The sequence below is a fragment of the Lepidochelys kempii genome, chromosome 27 (assembly GCF_965140285.1).
Source record: "Lepidochelys kempii isolate rLepKem1 chromosome 27, rLepKem1.hap1, whole genome shotgun sequence".
Classification (NCBI taxonomy): Eukaryota; Metazoa; Chordata; order Testudines; family Cheloniidae; genus Lepidochelys; species Lepidochelys kempii.
Window position 1 is genome coordinate 15,842,570 of NC_136406.1, and position 13,404 is coordinate 15,855,973.

Here is a 13,404-nt window from a genome sequence, read left to right on the forward strand (position 1 = left end):
GGAAAGCAGCTGCCCTCACCTGAGAGACACGCTGTGGCGGGAGTTCAGGGGAGGGGGGGGTAGCGTTCCGGGGCTGGTGGACGGGCGACTCTGAGCCATGAGTGTCAGCCGGGCATTGGGGCCACGGGCCAGACCCTGCGGGTAAGGCTCAGACTGGCTGGGCTGGCAGCGGGCGCTGGGCAGACCTGGTTCGCCGGGGACGGGCAGGATCCGCTTGGATGAGCGCAGCCCTAGGCGCCGACCCCCCCTCGTGCGGGCAGGGGCCGCACGGTGCTGCCCAGAGGGGAGACCAGGGCCTGCCTGAGCCAGCTCCCGCTGCCCGCCCCGGCGTGTTGAGGGCAGTGCTGGGTGCTGGGCTGGGGCCAGGCAGGTCCTGCCCGGGGATGGGGGGCAGGTTGCTCATTTTCAGGGTTATGGCTTATTAAATTAAAGCATCCTCGGCCCCATGGGCCTGCTGCTCTGGGCACCAAAGCTGCCCCCCCCAGCAGATGATTTAATAGTAGGGCTGTCGCTTAATCGTCGTTAACTCACACGGTTGAGTCAATAAACGTCTCGCGATTAATCGCCCTGGTAGTAGAATACCAACTGCGCTGTCGTAAAGAGTTTGAATGTTTTTCTACATTTTCAAAGACGCTGATCTCTGTTACAACACAGAACACGCACTGCGCAGTGCTCCCCTTCGCTTCGGTTTTATTACAGAGATTTGCACGGTAAAAGATCAAATCGATACTTCTCAGTTCACCTCATACAAGTGCTGCAGTGCAGCATCTTTATCCTGGAGCGCAACTTACAAATTTGGGGGGTTTTGTTACATAACCGCACTCAAAAACAAAACCATGTAAAACTTCAGAGCCTGCAAGTCCACCCAGTCCTATTCTTGTTCAGCCGATCGTTCAGACAAACACGGGTTTTACTTTGCAGGAGACGAAGCTGCCCGCTTCCTGTTTACAATGTCACCAGAAAGTGAGAACAGGTGTTCGCATGGCACTTTTGTAGCCAACATTGCAAGGTCTTCGCATGCCAGATATGCTAAACATTCGTACGCCCCTTCATGCTTCGGCCGCCATGCCAGAGGACATGCTTCCATGCTGATGACGCTTGTTAAAAAACTAATGCGGTAATTACAATTGTGACCGAACTCCTTCGGGGAGACTTGGGTGGCCCCTGCTCTGGTTTACCCGCTTTCTGCCGTATAGTTCGGGTTTTCACCGTCTCGGATGACGGCCCAGCCCGTCTGATTGACGAACACTGTCACTGCAGATTTGAGAAAACGCAAAGAAGGTACCGATGTGAGATTTCTAAAAATAGCTACAGCCCTGGAGCCAAGGTTTAAGAGAATCTGAAGTGCCATCCAAAATCTCAGAGGGACGAGGCATGGCGCGTGCTGTCAGAAGTCTTAAAAGAGCAACACTCCCATGCGGAAACTACAGAACCCGAACCACCCAAAAGGAAAATCTCCCCTCGGATGATGAAAATGAACTTGCGTCGGTCTGCCCGGCTTTGGATGGTTATCGAGCAGAACCCGTCATCAGCATGGACGCACATCCCCCGGAATGGTGCTTGAAGCATCGAGGGACATATGAATCTTTAGCGCATCCGGCATGTAACTATCTTGCAACGCCGGCTACAAGAGTAGCCATGCGAACGCCTGTTCTCACTTTCAGGTGACATTGTGAACAAGAAGCGGGCAGCATTATCTCCTGCAAACGTAACCAACTTTGTTTGTCTGAGCGACTGGCTGAACAAGAAGTAGGACTGAGTGGACTTGCAGGCTCTAAAGCTTTACATAGTTTTACTTTTTAACGCATTTATTTTTTGTACATAATTCTACATTAGTAAGTTCGACTTTCATGATAAAGAGATTGCACCACAGTACTTGTATTAGGTGAACTGAAAAATACTATTTCTTTTGTTTTTTTTACAGTGCAAGTACTTGTAATCAAAAATACATAGAGAGTGAGCCCTGCACACTTTGTATTCTGTGTTGTAATTGAAGTCAATATATTTGAACATGTAGAAAACATCCAAAAATATTTAAATAAATGGCATTCTGTTCTTGTTTAACAGTGCAATTAAGCATGCAATTAATCACAATTAATTTTGTTAATCGCTTGACAGCTCTAATTAATACAGCCTCGCCCAGGCACCTGCAGCACTATAGCTGGGGAAACTGAGGCACAGCAAGAGCCTCCCCCATGGTGCGTCACGGGCAGAGCTGGGAACAGAACCCAGGAGTCCTGGCTTGGGCAGTGGTGCAGCCATGAGAGGGTTAATGGGGGGGCCCTTGCGCAGGATCTGGCACGGGAGGGGGGTTGGTGTTTTTCTTTTCTGCCTTTTTTTCCATTAACCTCTGGATGTGGAGCCACCCTCCTGCAACAGGAAACAGGAGACAAGGGGAACCTGGCACACAGCCAGCCCCTGCCCCCTGCATGGCAGCCAGACAGCCACACGCACCCTCCCAAAATGTGAGAGCCCCCACTGCCGCGCCCGCGGCTGCCACAGGCCCACGGCCACGCACCGCGCAATTAATGGGAACCCTGGCACACCCCCTGCCAGTGCCCCTCAACCCTGACCTGCAGCCCCCTGCTATTCTGTTGCTGGGCTCCCCCCACACCTCTGTCACCGTATCCAGCCCACACAGGGTAGGGCTGACGTCTGACACCAGGTTCCACCCCATGCACGGGCATCGCAGGCCCTCAGCCGCCGCTAAGCCCACAGGCGTCTGCAGCCGCATGCCCAGCGTGGCCAGAACAATCGTTGCCACACGGTGCGCTGGGACGGCCTGGAATCTGGTTCCAACACAGGGCACTGCCAGTATCTCTCCCCACAGAGGTGAGTGCTGCCAAGGCTTGGTTCTGGGCGGCAAGCCCTACCCGGCCTTGCCCAGCTCTGCCAGGGTGGAGCCTCCGAGCACTCGGGCAGAGGGAATGTGTCACTGACAGGACAGGTTGAATTTAGCTCCTGCTCCAAATCAAAGTGTGAAAATGAAGGGAGAACATGGCCCCAGCCCAGGGCAGCGTGTCCCCCCCCCGTGGGACCGAGTTGCCGTTCGGCTCACGCCACGGCTCCAACCTTGCTCGCAAATCACCGGCTGGGCTCGGGTTTTTAATTAAAAAGTTTTCTTCTGTTTATTCACACAAATGTATAAAATTTGACGACACTGTTTCGCCTGGCCCCAGAGCCCCCCATCCCTGCCCGCCCCGCCCAGCTTCCTGTCTTCAGGAACTGTCCCGTCCCCCGGCTGAGCAGCAGGCAGAGGGGCTGGGTCAGTTCATTGCCCCTTGTCTGGTCGCCTACACCAGCCGGAATGAGACCCCCAGCTCTCCCCTGTGCCAGCCCAATGCTCTAAGCCTTGGGCCACGCTGTCACTCCTTGTAGTCTAGCCAGCTCCTTTCCTGCTGCTCGTGGCATAAGGGGCTTTGTGCCCTAGGCTCAGGGTCCTCTGTGCGCCCTCTGCCAGGCTGTACAGGGCTGGTACGGACTGTGGGCCCCGGGCCCTTAGGGCACAGCTGGAAGGTTTCTCAGGGCCACTGAAGCTGCAGCAGGGCTGAGAACGTCCTGCTCAGGTCACTGGTGTTGCCGCGGCGACCCTGCTAAGCGGAAGGCCCGGTGACTGGCACAGATGGGAGCTGGGCTGTAGTGTGAGCCCTAGACCACCAAATCGGACTTGGCCGCGGGCCGGGAGGCCATGCTGCCCTTGGAGGGGGCGTGGGGCCGGAACAGGGCCGAGGGCTCGTAGTGGTTGGGGACGCTGCAGGCCGCCCCCTTGGCGCCCCCCTCGCCCGGGGGCAGGAACTGCTGGCACTGCTCGTGCGCCTGGTTGGACCAGTTTTCCTGCTGCTCGTGGGAGGTGGCTGGGGGCTTGGCGGCCTCCTGCCCCTGGCACCTGTCCTTGGCCAGCAGGTGGGCCAGCTCCAGCAGGCTGAGCAGGGCGGAGACCACGCCCACCAGGAAGTAGAAGAGGATGAAGATGGTTTTCTCGGTGGGCCGGGACACGAAGCAGTCCACCGTGTGGGGGCAGGGCGAGCTCTGGCAGGTGAAGCGTGGCTCCACGTGGAACCCGTACAGCTGCCACTGGCCCACCAGGAAGCCGGTCTCAGCCAGGATGCGCATGGCCACGTTGGCCAGGTAGAAGGTGCGGATGTGGTGGGCCCGCTGGCTGGGCTGCAGCCGGGGCGGGCCCGTGGGGCCGCCCTCCTGGCCCTGCCGCAGCTTGCCGCCCTGGTGCATGGCGTACATGACGAAGAGCAGGGCAGGGGCCGACAGCACCACGATGTGGAAGACCCAGAAGCGGTAGTGGGAGATGGGGAAGGCCTTGTCGTAGCAGACCTGCTTGCAGCCTGGCTGCAGCGTGTTGCAGGCGAACTCCTCCTGCTCGTCCTCGAAGACGTCGCTGCCCACCGTGGCCAGGATGAGGATGCGGAAGATCAGCATCACCACCAGCCAGAACCGGCCCACCATGGGCGAGTGCTCCTGCACGGCGTCCAGCAGCGAGCTCAGGAAGCTCCACTCACCCATGGCCGGGGCCGGGGCCGGGGCCGCGCTAGGGGAATAGCGCCAGTTAGAGCTGCCACCTGCTCCCCGCTCTGGGCACCCAGGGCCCCCCCACTGACAGCGTGGACACAGACTCCCTGCTAAACACAGCCCCCCTTAGCCGGGAGCCGTAAGCCAGCCGCAAGGGTTATGCAGTCCGCCTCAGGGGTCAAGGCTGTTCTCATCTGTGGGGCTGCAGCGACCCTCAGCTGCCAGCGCTCCTCCCCCCACCCCGGCTCCTCGCTGCCCGGACTGAGCGTTGCACCCACGAGCCGAGCCCCGGTGGTACCGGGGCCAAGATGCCCCCAGCCAGCCGCCATGCCAGTGCCCTGGGCACGCAGGAGCTGGGGGCTGGCTGCGGTGCGCAGCTCTGTGCAGGGCGCAGGTGGGTCAGGGAGGCTGGGCCGGGCTCACCGTTTGCCAGCTGCGGCCGCCGGGGGTGCTCTGGGCACAGGGAGCTGCCCCGCTGGGACCGGCTTCTCTAGAGCAGCAGGGGGCCAGGAAGGGCTCTCGGGGCCAGGGGCTGAAAGACCCAGGTCCCAGCCCACATGTGGGTCAGGCCTCTGCTCCCCACAGGCGATTCCACTCCCCACGCATCACCCACCTTCAGCCAAGCCAGACCTCCCACTCTTGGAGGCAGCCGCTGCTGGCCATGAGCCCGGGCATCCCGGCACTGCGCTGGCCATGGGCATGGGGCACTGGTCTCCTTGGTCAGGCAGGGCTGGTCGCTGGGGGGGCTTGGGGCAGAGGCTGGCCTACGCTCCCCCATTTAAAGCCAAGGGGCTGGAGGACGCCAAGCCCCCCCGGCTGTGGTGTCCTGTTCCTGTCATCTGGCCAGTGCCCATTGCGGCGGCAAAGGGCCTGGATGAGAGGATGGGGGGGCCCTGCTAGTATCCAGTAAGTCAGGGGCTGGGGGCCAGGGACCCCCCCCCGGGCCAGGATCTGCTCGTGGCCCACTCACCCCAGGTGTCACTGATGCCCGGGCAGCAGGGGCTGGACCCCGTGCCCAGCCGGTCCCTCCAGCCCTGGGGGGGCCCCAGCCTGCCCCGGCTAGGCTTTGGGGCGCAGCGTCCGGAGGGGAGGGGTGGCCCCCAGGTCACGGGGGGAGGGGCTGTTTCACGCGTGGTGCCAGCCGTGGGGCTCCCTGCCGGGGGGGGGGCAGCCCCCCACTCCACCCCAGCCTGGGGCAGACTCACCCTGTCCCCGGGCCGTCCCCTGGGGGGCGCAGTCACCCCCCCCCGCGCCCCAGCCCCAGCCCCAGCCCGGCCGGTACCTGCAGGCGGGGGCTCGTGCAGGGGCCGCGTCCCGGACCCGGCTCGGCGCAGGCTGCCCGGGGCTCGCGCATTGTCCGGCCCGGGACTTTCCCCGCAGCTCCGCCTGGAGCCTCTTAAAGAGACAGCGCGGGGCAGCCCGGCCAGCCCCCTCCCGCAAGCCCGCCCTCCGGGGCTGCCCCACAGCCCCCTCCTCCAAGCCCGCCCCCCCCGGGGCAGCCCGGCCAGCCCCCTCCCGCAAGCCCGCCCTCCGGGGCTGCCCCACAGCCCCCTCCTCCAAGCCCGACCCCCCCGGGGCAGCCCCCTCCCGCAAGCCTGCCCTCCGGGGCTGCCCCACAGCCCCCTCCTCCAAGCCCGCCCCCCCCCGGGGCAGCCCGGCCAGCCCCCTCCCGCAAGCCCGCCCTCCGGGGCTGCCCCACAGCCCCCTCCTCCAAGCCCGCCCCCCCCGGGGCAGCCCGGCCAGCCCCCTCCCGCAAGCCCGCCCTCCGGGGCTGCCCCACAGCCCCCTCCTCCAAGCCCGCCCCCCCCGGGGCAGCCCTGCCAGCGCCCTCCCCCAAGCCTGCACCCCCCCCCCGTCCCAGGTCCCGTGGCTGGGGCAGAGGGACGGACCGTTTCTCCCCCCCCGTCCCAAGCAGGCAGCAGGGGATGGGGCAAGAGGGACCAAGGGCTGAGAAAAGGAACGAGTTTGGGGGGGGGGTCGGGTCTGCGCAGCGAGGGGACTGGGGGGGGGGTGGGGAGGCTCAGACTGTACCCAGGGCAGAGACAGCCCCCAGCATCCCGTTCCCTGCACCCAGGAGCCCTCAGGGCCCCAGCACCCCATTTGCCAGGATCCCCTGGGTAGGTCCCTCACCCAGCCCCCAATTCAGTCCCTCCTCCGCCCCCTCCCCAATGGCCCAGATTCCCTCAACTGCCCCATTCCCTTTCCCCACAATCCCCCGGGGCCCAGCACCCCCTTACCTGCTGGGTGCTGCTGGGTGCCAAGCTTTCCCCCCGCATCCCCTCACTCAGCGCCTTGCAGGCCTAGCGCCTGGCGGCTCTGGGCGGGGCACCAGGATGTGGTGGGGCTGAGACCGGCGTCTTGCTGGCTCAGGAACGCCCGTGACCGGCCCCCTGCCCCATGGGAAGGCTGCACCCGAGCCCCAGGACCTTGACCTCTGCTGGGTTCGCGCCCAGCGCTCCAGCTGCATGCCGGCATGTCAGCTGCTTTCGCTTTCCTCCCCAGCGAGAACCTGCCTGGCGGGACTCCTGGGGCCCCTGGGGGCCAGGACGGCCAAGGGCCACACGCCCAAACTGCAGTGCCATGCTCAGCTGTGTCCGATATGCAGGGACAATTGCCAAACCTAGCCCCTGGCATGCGCCGGGCCTGGCGGTTCCCGCCCCGCGGCGTTGGGCCCACAGCTGGGTTTAGTAGCCGCTCACCATGCTACTGTGGCTGGGGGGTGACCCCAGAGTGCAGCCTAGACTGTCCTTAGCCAGCTCTTTCAGCACTGTGGGATGGTGCTGGCCCGGCGTATGCAGAGACAGGAGCCGGAGGGCCTTGGCTGGGGAACCGAGAACCAAAGGCCAGACTGGTGGAAAGGCGCCATGCCAGCGGCATCAGGGCCCTTGGGGCTGGGTCAGTCATTGTCCAGACACAAAGGGAATAGGGGTGTTCCCCCCTTCGCCCCCCAGCCACGTCCCCCTGCGTTCTTCCTTGGTGCCAGGGACACAGAGCTCGGAGCTGCCTAGCACACGGCCCTGCTTTGTGTCTGAGACGTGGGGGCTCACCCTGGTGCCCAGCCCCACGCCGCCTCCCCACCAGCTGACAGGTTCTGTGCCCTCTTCCCGCTGGCTGGGAGCACCCCCACCCCCGGCCGGGTTCCCCTTCGTGCAGCCAAGCCCCCGCTGGAGTAGTCAGAGCTGGGGGGGGGACACAGAGCCAGAACTCTCCGGTTCTAGGCCCAGCTCCGGGCATAGCGTGGGGGGGCTAATGGGTCAAGGCAGGGGTGGGGATTGGGGCCAGGACTCCTGGGTTCTATTCCAGGCTCTCCCACCCTCTGTCTGGGTGAATCTGAGCCAGCCGTGTCACCCTCTCTGTGCCTCAGTCTCCCCCCGTGTAAAATGGGGCTACCGCTGAGCTCAGAGACCAGGGGCAGGGAATACACATTGAATGAACAGTTCTGTACCTTGTAGTAACTGTGGGTTCTGGCCAGGTTGTGGGCTGTGTGGCTCCCATGCCAGGGGCACATGTACCCTATGTGTGTGAGGCCCCCTCCCCTGCCCAGGGCATATAGGGCAGAGCTGCTACAGCCCCCCCTCCACGTCCTGCACTAATTCAGATGCCCCGAAAAGGCCACTGAAAAAGCAGGGCTGGGGGCTGGGATTTGGAATCCAGTGGGTGACAAAGGACCACGAGGTGAGCCTGTTCCCTCCGGGTGAGCGGGGATTGACGGGGAGGGGGGCATTAGGAGTCCAGACTCCTGCCAGTGAGCCCTGCAACATGGCCCTGTCCCAGCTGGTGTCTGAGCTCGCAGCCAGGTCGAGGGCACAGTGTCAGCCCAGGGAGGTTTAACTCCATGGCGCTGCCTTGCAAATGTTGGGTTCGGGGCCCCTCCTGCATTGAGGAGAGCCAGCATTAACACTGGGCGGGAGGGGGCTAGCAGATGACTGACAGATGGCTAGTCACCGCCTAGTCCATTTGGCTAGTGTAGGGGTGGGGATGGCAAGACAGGGAGGCACAGGGCAGCCCGAAGGCCCCCGCTTCGCACACCTGGACCGGGCGCTAGAAGCCGCAGGGACACCGCTTTGCTGAGTGCCTAGCACATGCCTTCACTGGAGGGAGTGGGGCAGAAGGGGCTGGGGCTGGTCACAGAGGCTGGGGCACCTCTCTCCCAGGTGCGCCTCAAGTGCTTGACCTGCTTGGGTTGGCCGCAGGGCACCTGGCTGGTCAGTGCCACGTGGGGGCCCTAGCCTGGCCTGTGTCCCATTGCGTGGGGGCTACGTGAGCATCTCAGCCCAGGCCCCTGGCTAGGAGACGGGCTGATTTCCTGGAAGGTTTTTCCTGCGGCCCCATTGTTGATCCTGCGTTATATTTACTAAACAGGAAATGCTCCTAATGCCTGGTTATTCCGCTGCCTAAACAGCTGCTTTTCCTTTCTCTTTTGCATGGCCTTTCCCAGCCCCCGGCCTGCCCCTGCTTCGCCCTGAGCCAGAGCCATCACTTGGGAAAGCGTGTTCAGCTCGACCCTCGTTTAGTCACTGCCCTGCGGGCCATGACCCCAGAATAGCAGCCTTGTACACTGTGTTCCCTCCTGCAGCCACTCGTCCCAAGATACAGATTCCTGAAGGGAAAAACTTCCCCACTGTCAGAGTGATGACGCTCGGGAATAAATTGCCCAGGGAGGTTGTGGAATCTCCATCTTCGAAGATTTTTAAGAGCAGGTTGGAGAAATGCCTGTCAGGGATGATCGAGATAATACTTAGTCCTGCTGTGAGTGCAAGGGACTGGACTAGAGACTTCTCAAGGTCCCTTCCTGTCCTATGAATCAGGACTCCTGGGTCCTATTCCCAGCTCTGCCACTGACTCACTTTGTGACCTTGGGCGAGTTACGTTCCTCTGTGCCTCAATTTCCCCACTTGCAACCAGTGGGCAACCAGTGTTATCTCCGGCAGAGTGAGCCTGCTTGGCCATACCTGTCTGAGCACCTCAGACCAGATGTGTTTCCAAAGCAACTCTTTCCTCTCCAGTCACTTTGCCCCTCCGTGACTCAGTTTCCCCATGGGGAATAGCCTGAATCCATCAACATGATTGTGGAGATTAAGTAGTCAGTGTTTGTAAAATGCTAAATACCATTCGAACACCCTCCAGCACTGTGGCCAGTTTCCCTGGAAAAGGCAAAAATCAGGCGCTAAGGGAGGAAAGCGTACGCTAGCTGTCTCCATCCAGAGCATGTACAGGGGGCAGGACCTCACCCTAGTGCCTGCAAAGCTCAAGCAGAACCAGAGCAAGGCTCCAAACCCTGAGCTTGGCATGTGGCGTACAGAGCCTGGAGCTTCTCTAACAATAAGCTCCTTAAATGGCCCCTCAGACGGGACGTGCCGGAGACGCTCTCCAGAGCCCGGCAGTGGAAAATCGGACAGAGCTTTCCACACTTGACTGTCTTCCAATAAACACTTCACTTCCACTGATACGGCTCCCCGCAAGCCCTTGCTGGCTCCTGGGCCCTCCTCGCACTCCAGCTCCGGCCTGGCCTGGGTTAAAAGCCTGGCCAGGGATAAATGGGTGGACCCACACGCTGAAGTGCATAATGTAGCCATGATGGTTCAGCCAAAGGCAATGGGGCGGTCTCGCCAATCAGCATGCCTGCTGGTGCATATCGTTAGTTGCCTCCCATGATGGATTCTGGGATTGGAGTACAACAAACCCATGACATTTGTTAACCCCCGCATGATCTCACCCAGCATTCACACCAGCGCCAAAACGCCACCACCGGTAACAGACAGCAGCACCCATGGGTGGCAGGCAATCTATGGGTCTTGGGCCACCACTTCCCGAGCGAGCGCTGGGAGGGATTCGCATCTGTCACCCTGAGGCAGCGCGCAGAGATTTGCGTGTGGGACTCCGGCCCAGAGCAATCTCAGCTTGAGCTGCATCCAGCGGGGGCGACTGGCTACGAGAAGGGGCCTTTTAGCAGCAGACCTGTTGCTGGCTCCTCATGGCCTGGAAAAGCAGAACTGGTGGCCAGGCTACCTACTGTGGGCCTGGCTCATCCTCCAAGCACAGCTCTTCTCCGCAAAGCGACCGCGTAAACTGGCCCTTCCTTACCCACAAGCCCAGCGCCCCGTGCACTTGGATGCTAACGGCTAGGGCTAGGGGCTATGGGCTCTTATTAGCCCTGCAGAACCAGCCCAACACAGGCTGGACCCTGCTCCTCCTTGGGCATCAGCAGAACTACTCCCTGGGTGCAATCCCTGAACCAACCAGCAACACCCAGGGAAACCCAGTGGGGTACAGAGGCCTCACCGAGGTGTGACCAGGACAGCAAAACCTTTCTTACACGTGCTGGCGCACGAGAAGGAAAAAGGCCAGCGGGGGGCTCAGCCCCGGGGCGCTGGCAGCCTGGGTAGTTACACAATTATTAGTTAGGTAAGATCTGGGCCCCATTGCGGCGGCCCTTTCACACACAGGGTGGAGCCAGCCCCTGCCTCGGAGAGCTCCCAAGCTAGAGGCACGGCTGGGAGGAGCAAGCGGGCCGGGGAGGCGAAGGCAGGGCCCAAGGTCACTCAGCTGATCAGTGGCATGCGAGGCACTTGGCTCTTGCAAGGAATGGCAGTAAAATCCAAGGCAGTTCCTTGTAAAGCACACCTGGGGCACGGCCACGCCTGGCGGCCTTCGCGCTTTATGGCCAGTCCCACCCACCCTGGAGGACACCAGCTGGACCTGTCATCCCTCACCTGCTCTCCTCCACTCGCAACCCGCCAAGCAGACTGGCCTGGTCTCCCCAGGCTCAGCCCCTGCCCGCCAGGAGCTTGCTGAGCTCCAGGAGCAGGCTCTAGGTGTGGTATTTCTAGGGGGGGATGGTCGGACTGGCATTTCCCCTTGCAAGAGGCCTGTGATAACAACTCTTATCTCTCCTGGCACCCGTTCAGCCTTCTGGTACTCCCCCCACCCTCGCACTGCTGCTCCCCGCCCTGGGCGGACTCGGATCACTGCTCACCACAAGCTGCCTATCGCCCACTGACTTCCGACATGACAGTCACAGGACCCCTTTGGGATCTGGCCCTCCTCTTTCCTCTGCTGCTCACTGCAGCCAGCAGCAGCCTTTCACAGCAGACAAGCGGCCATCCCCGAGAGAAGGCATTCCAGGGGGGCTAGGGGAAAGCGGTGCACCCGGGCTGGTCTTCCAACCCCTACTGTGCGTGCGCAGCAATGTTCAGCTCAAAGCACAAACCGTGAAGCCTCGCACCCCACTCCTGGGCGGCATCTTTCCATTTTAAACAGGGAGAAACTGAGGCACAGGGATTTTGTAAGGTCAGACAGACGAATGGAACCCAAGCAGTCCTACTCTCAACGGGGCCATGTTTGAGCCACTAGATGGTACACGCTATCAGCACATCCCTTTCCCTTTGCCCCGGAGAGCTCGCGGAGCAGCTGCGGTGCTAAGGAAAAGACAAGGCCAAAGCAGGAGAGCTTTGACCCTGTCCCAGGCTGCTGACAGGCCCCTGCAGCCACCTAGGCTCTAACCCAGGAAACGGGGGCAGCAGTTTAAATGGCCCATTTTGTGGGGCTGGAGGCTTGGAGGAAAGTGGCTGATTAAACACCCCGAGGAGCTGCTGCTGCAGACCATTGGGGCAGTCGAACGTGAAGCTGCTGCAATCGGTGCTTGGGGAATGCCAGTGGAGGCAGGTCCTTAGTGGCACCCCAGAGCAACTGAGGCTCTCCTGCAGGACACGTCAGATTTGGCTGGGCCGGGCCCACGCTGTGGGAAAACCTTGCTGCCATTACCTGGCCAGCCACCTGTTTAAAGCCACTGGAGCAGCTTGGACTTGGGGAAGCGGTTGAACTGTTGTCAGAACCACTGGTCTAGACCAGGCAAGGTCAAGTGAATCCCTCTGCTTCAGGCTGGCTCTCATTTCTTTCTGAGAAATCACAGCAGTGTCGTGGGTAAAGTATCGACTTGTACAGAATCTGCCTGGCCACCAAGTTCCCCCTCAAACGGCTACGTTATTCCAAGAGCGAGGCGGCAAAGTGGGCAGCCACGTGTGCCAGGCCCCTGCCCAGGGTGGCTCCCGTGCCTGGCATAAAACCAGTTGCTGAGCCCCCAGACTCTGCGCCACCTGACACTGTCCAGCTGCGCTGGGCATGGGGCCAGCTGCCTCCCACTGCTGGAGAAATCACCACACTGGGCTAATTCCCAACTGCCATGCAGGGCCTTTCTCACGCGGCGCTCCGGCTCTCTTGCACCTGCATTTCAAGCCTCGGAAGAAGCTTCCAGCCCTACCAAAGGATTTATTGTTAGGCTGCCTGAAGTTAGACCTGAGGAGAAAGGGCGCAATGGCAGAGCAGCTGGACTTCGGGTTGCTGCCCTGTGAAGACGCCCCTGGCTACAGTGCACAAGAACGATCCTTGTCCAACAGGACAAGTGCTGAAATCCCCTCTAACAAACGCCAGGCTTCAGCTTAGCGGGTGAGGGTTGGAGGGTCTTTGCCAGTTGTGCAAAAAACTGAAAATATTTTAAAAGTGTTCACCCCGTGCCAGGGGCTGCAATCTTCTCTGCTCAAGGGAGAGAACTGCTCCCATTGATGTCACTGAGGAAAAGCATTTCAAGGGCTCAGTCACTGTGATTAACTCTTTGGCTTTGCAGAGACCCAGTGTTATAAAAGAAGGTACTCACCCCTCCCCTCCCCAAATGGTCTCCCTTCCCTTTGTGGGCACCCCCTTCATTCCACAAGGAATCACACCCCAACTCTCCCCCCAATCTGCTCCTTTGATCCAACACAATTTGTTAATTTTACAGCACCAGAGAGGTACTTGACACATTCCAGGCCATCAAACATTGGGTGTCTGCCCCAAGGACTTGTCTAAACATGGATTCAACTCCAGTCAGAGCCCACCTCCACT

The 13,404-nt window shown here is 61.0% G+C and overlaps 1 protein-coding gene across 2 annotated transcripts; it reads right to left on the bottom strand.

Annotated features, from left to right (window-relative positions):
* Nucleotides 1-3,180: 3,180 nt before the first annotated feature.
* Nucleotides 3,181-6,816, bottom strand: GJD3 (gap junction protein delta 3). 2 transcript variants are annotated; one of them, XM_073325692.2, is made up of 2 exons: nt 6,762-6,816; nt 3,181-4,543 (listed from the first exon to the last, which is right to left on the bottom strand). In XM_073325692.2, the coding sequence occupies exon 2, from the start codon at nt 4,516-4,518 to the stop codon at nt 3,649-3,651; it is 870 nt and encodes a 289-aa protein (XP_073181793.1). In that variant the 5' UTR covers nt 4,519-4,543; nt 6,762-6,816; the 3' UTR covers nt 3,181-3,648. The 2 variants fall into 2 exon arrangements, with proteins under 2 accessions (XP_073181793.1, XP_073181795.1); XM_073325694.2 differs by lacking the exon at nt 6,762-6,816 and adding an exon at nt 5,807-5,906.
* Between the last annotated feature and the right edge of the window lie 6,588 nt (nt 6,817-13,404).

Excerpts from the sequence above, each read along its gene's own strand:
- GJD3 (XM_073325692.2), bottom strand. The coding sequence starts at position 4,518 with ATGGGTGAGTGGAGCTTCCTGAGCTCGCTGCTGGACGCCGTGCAGGAG.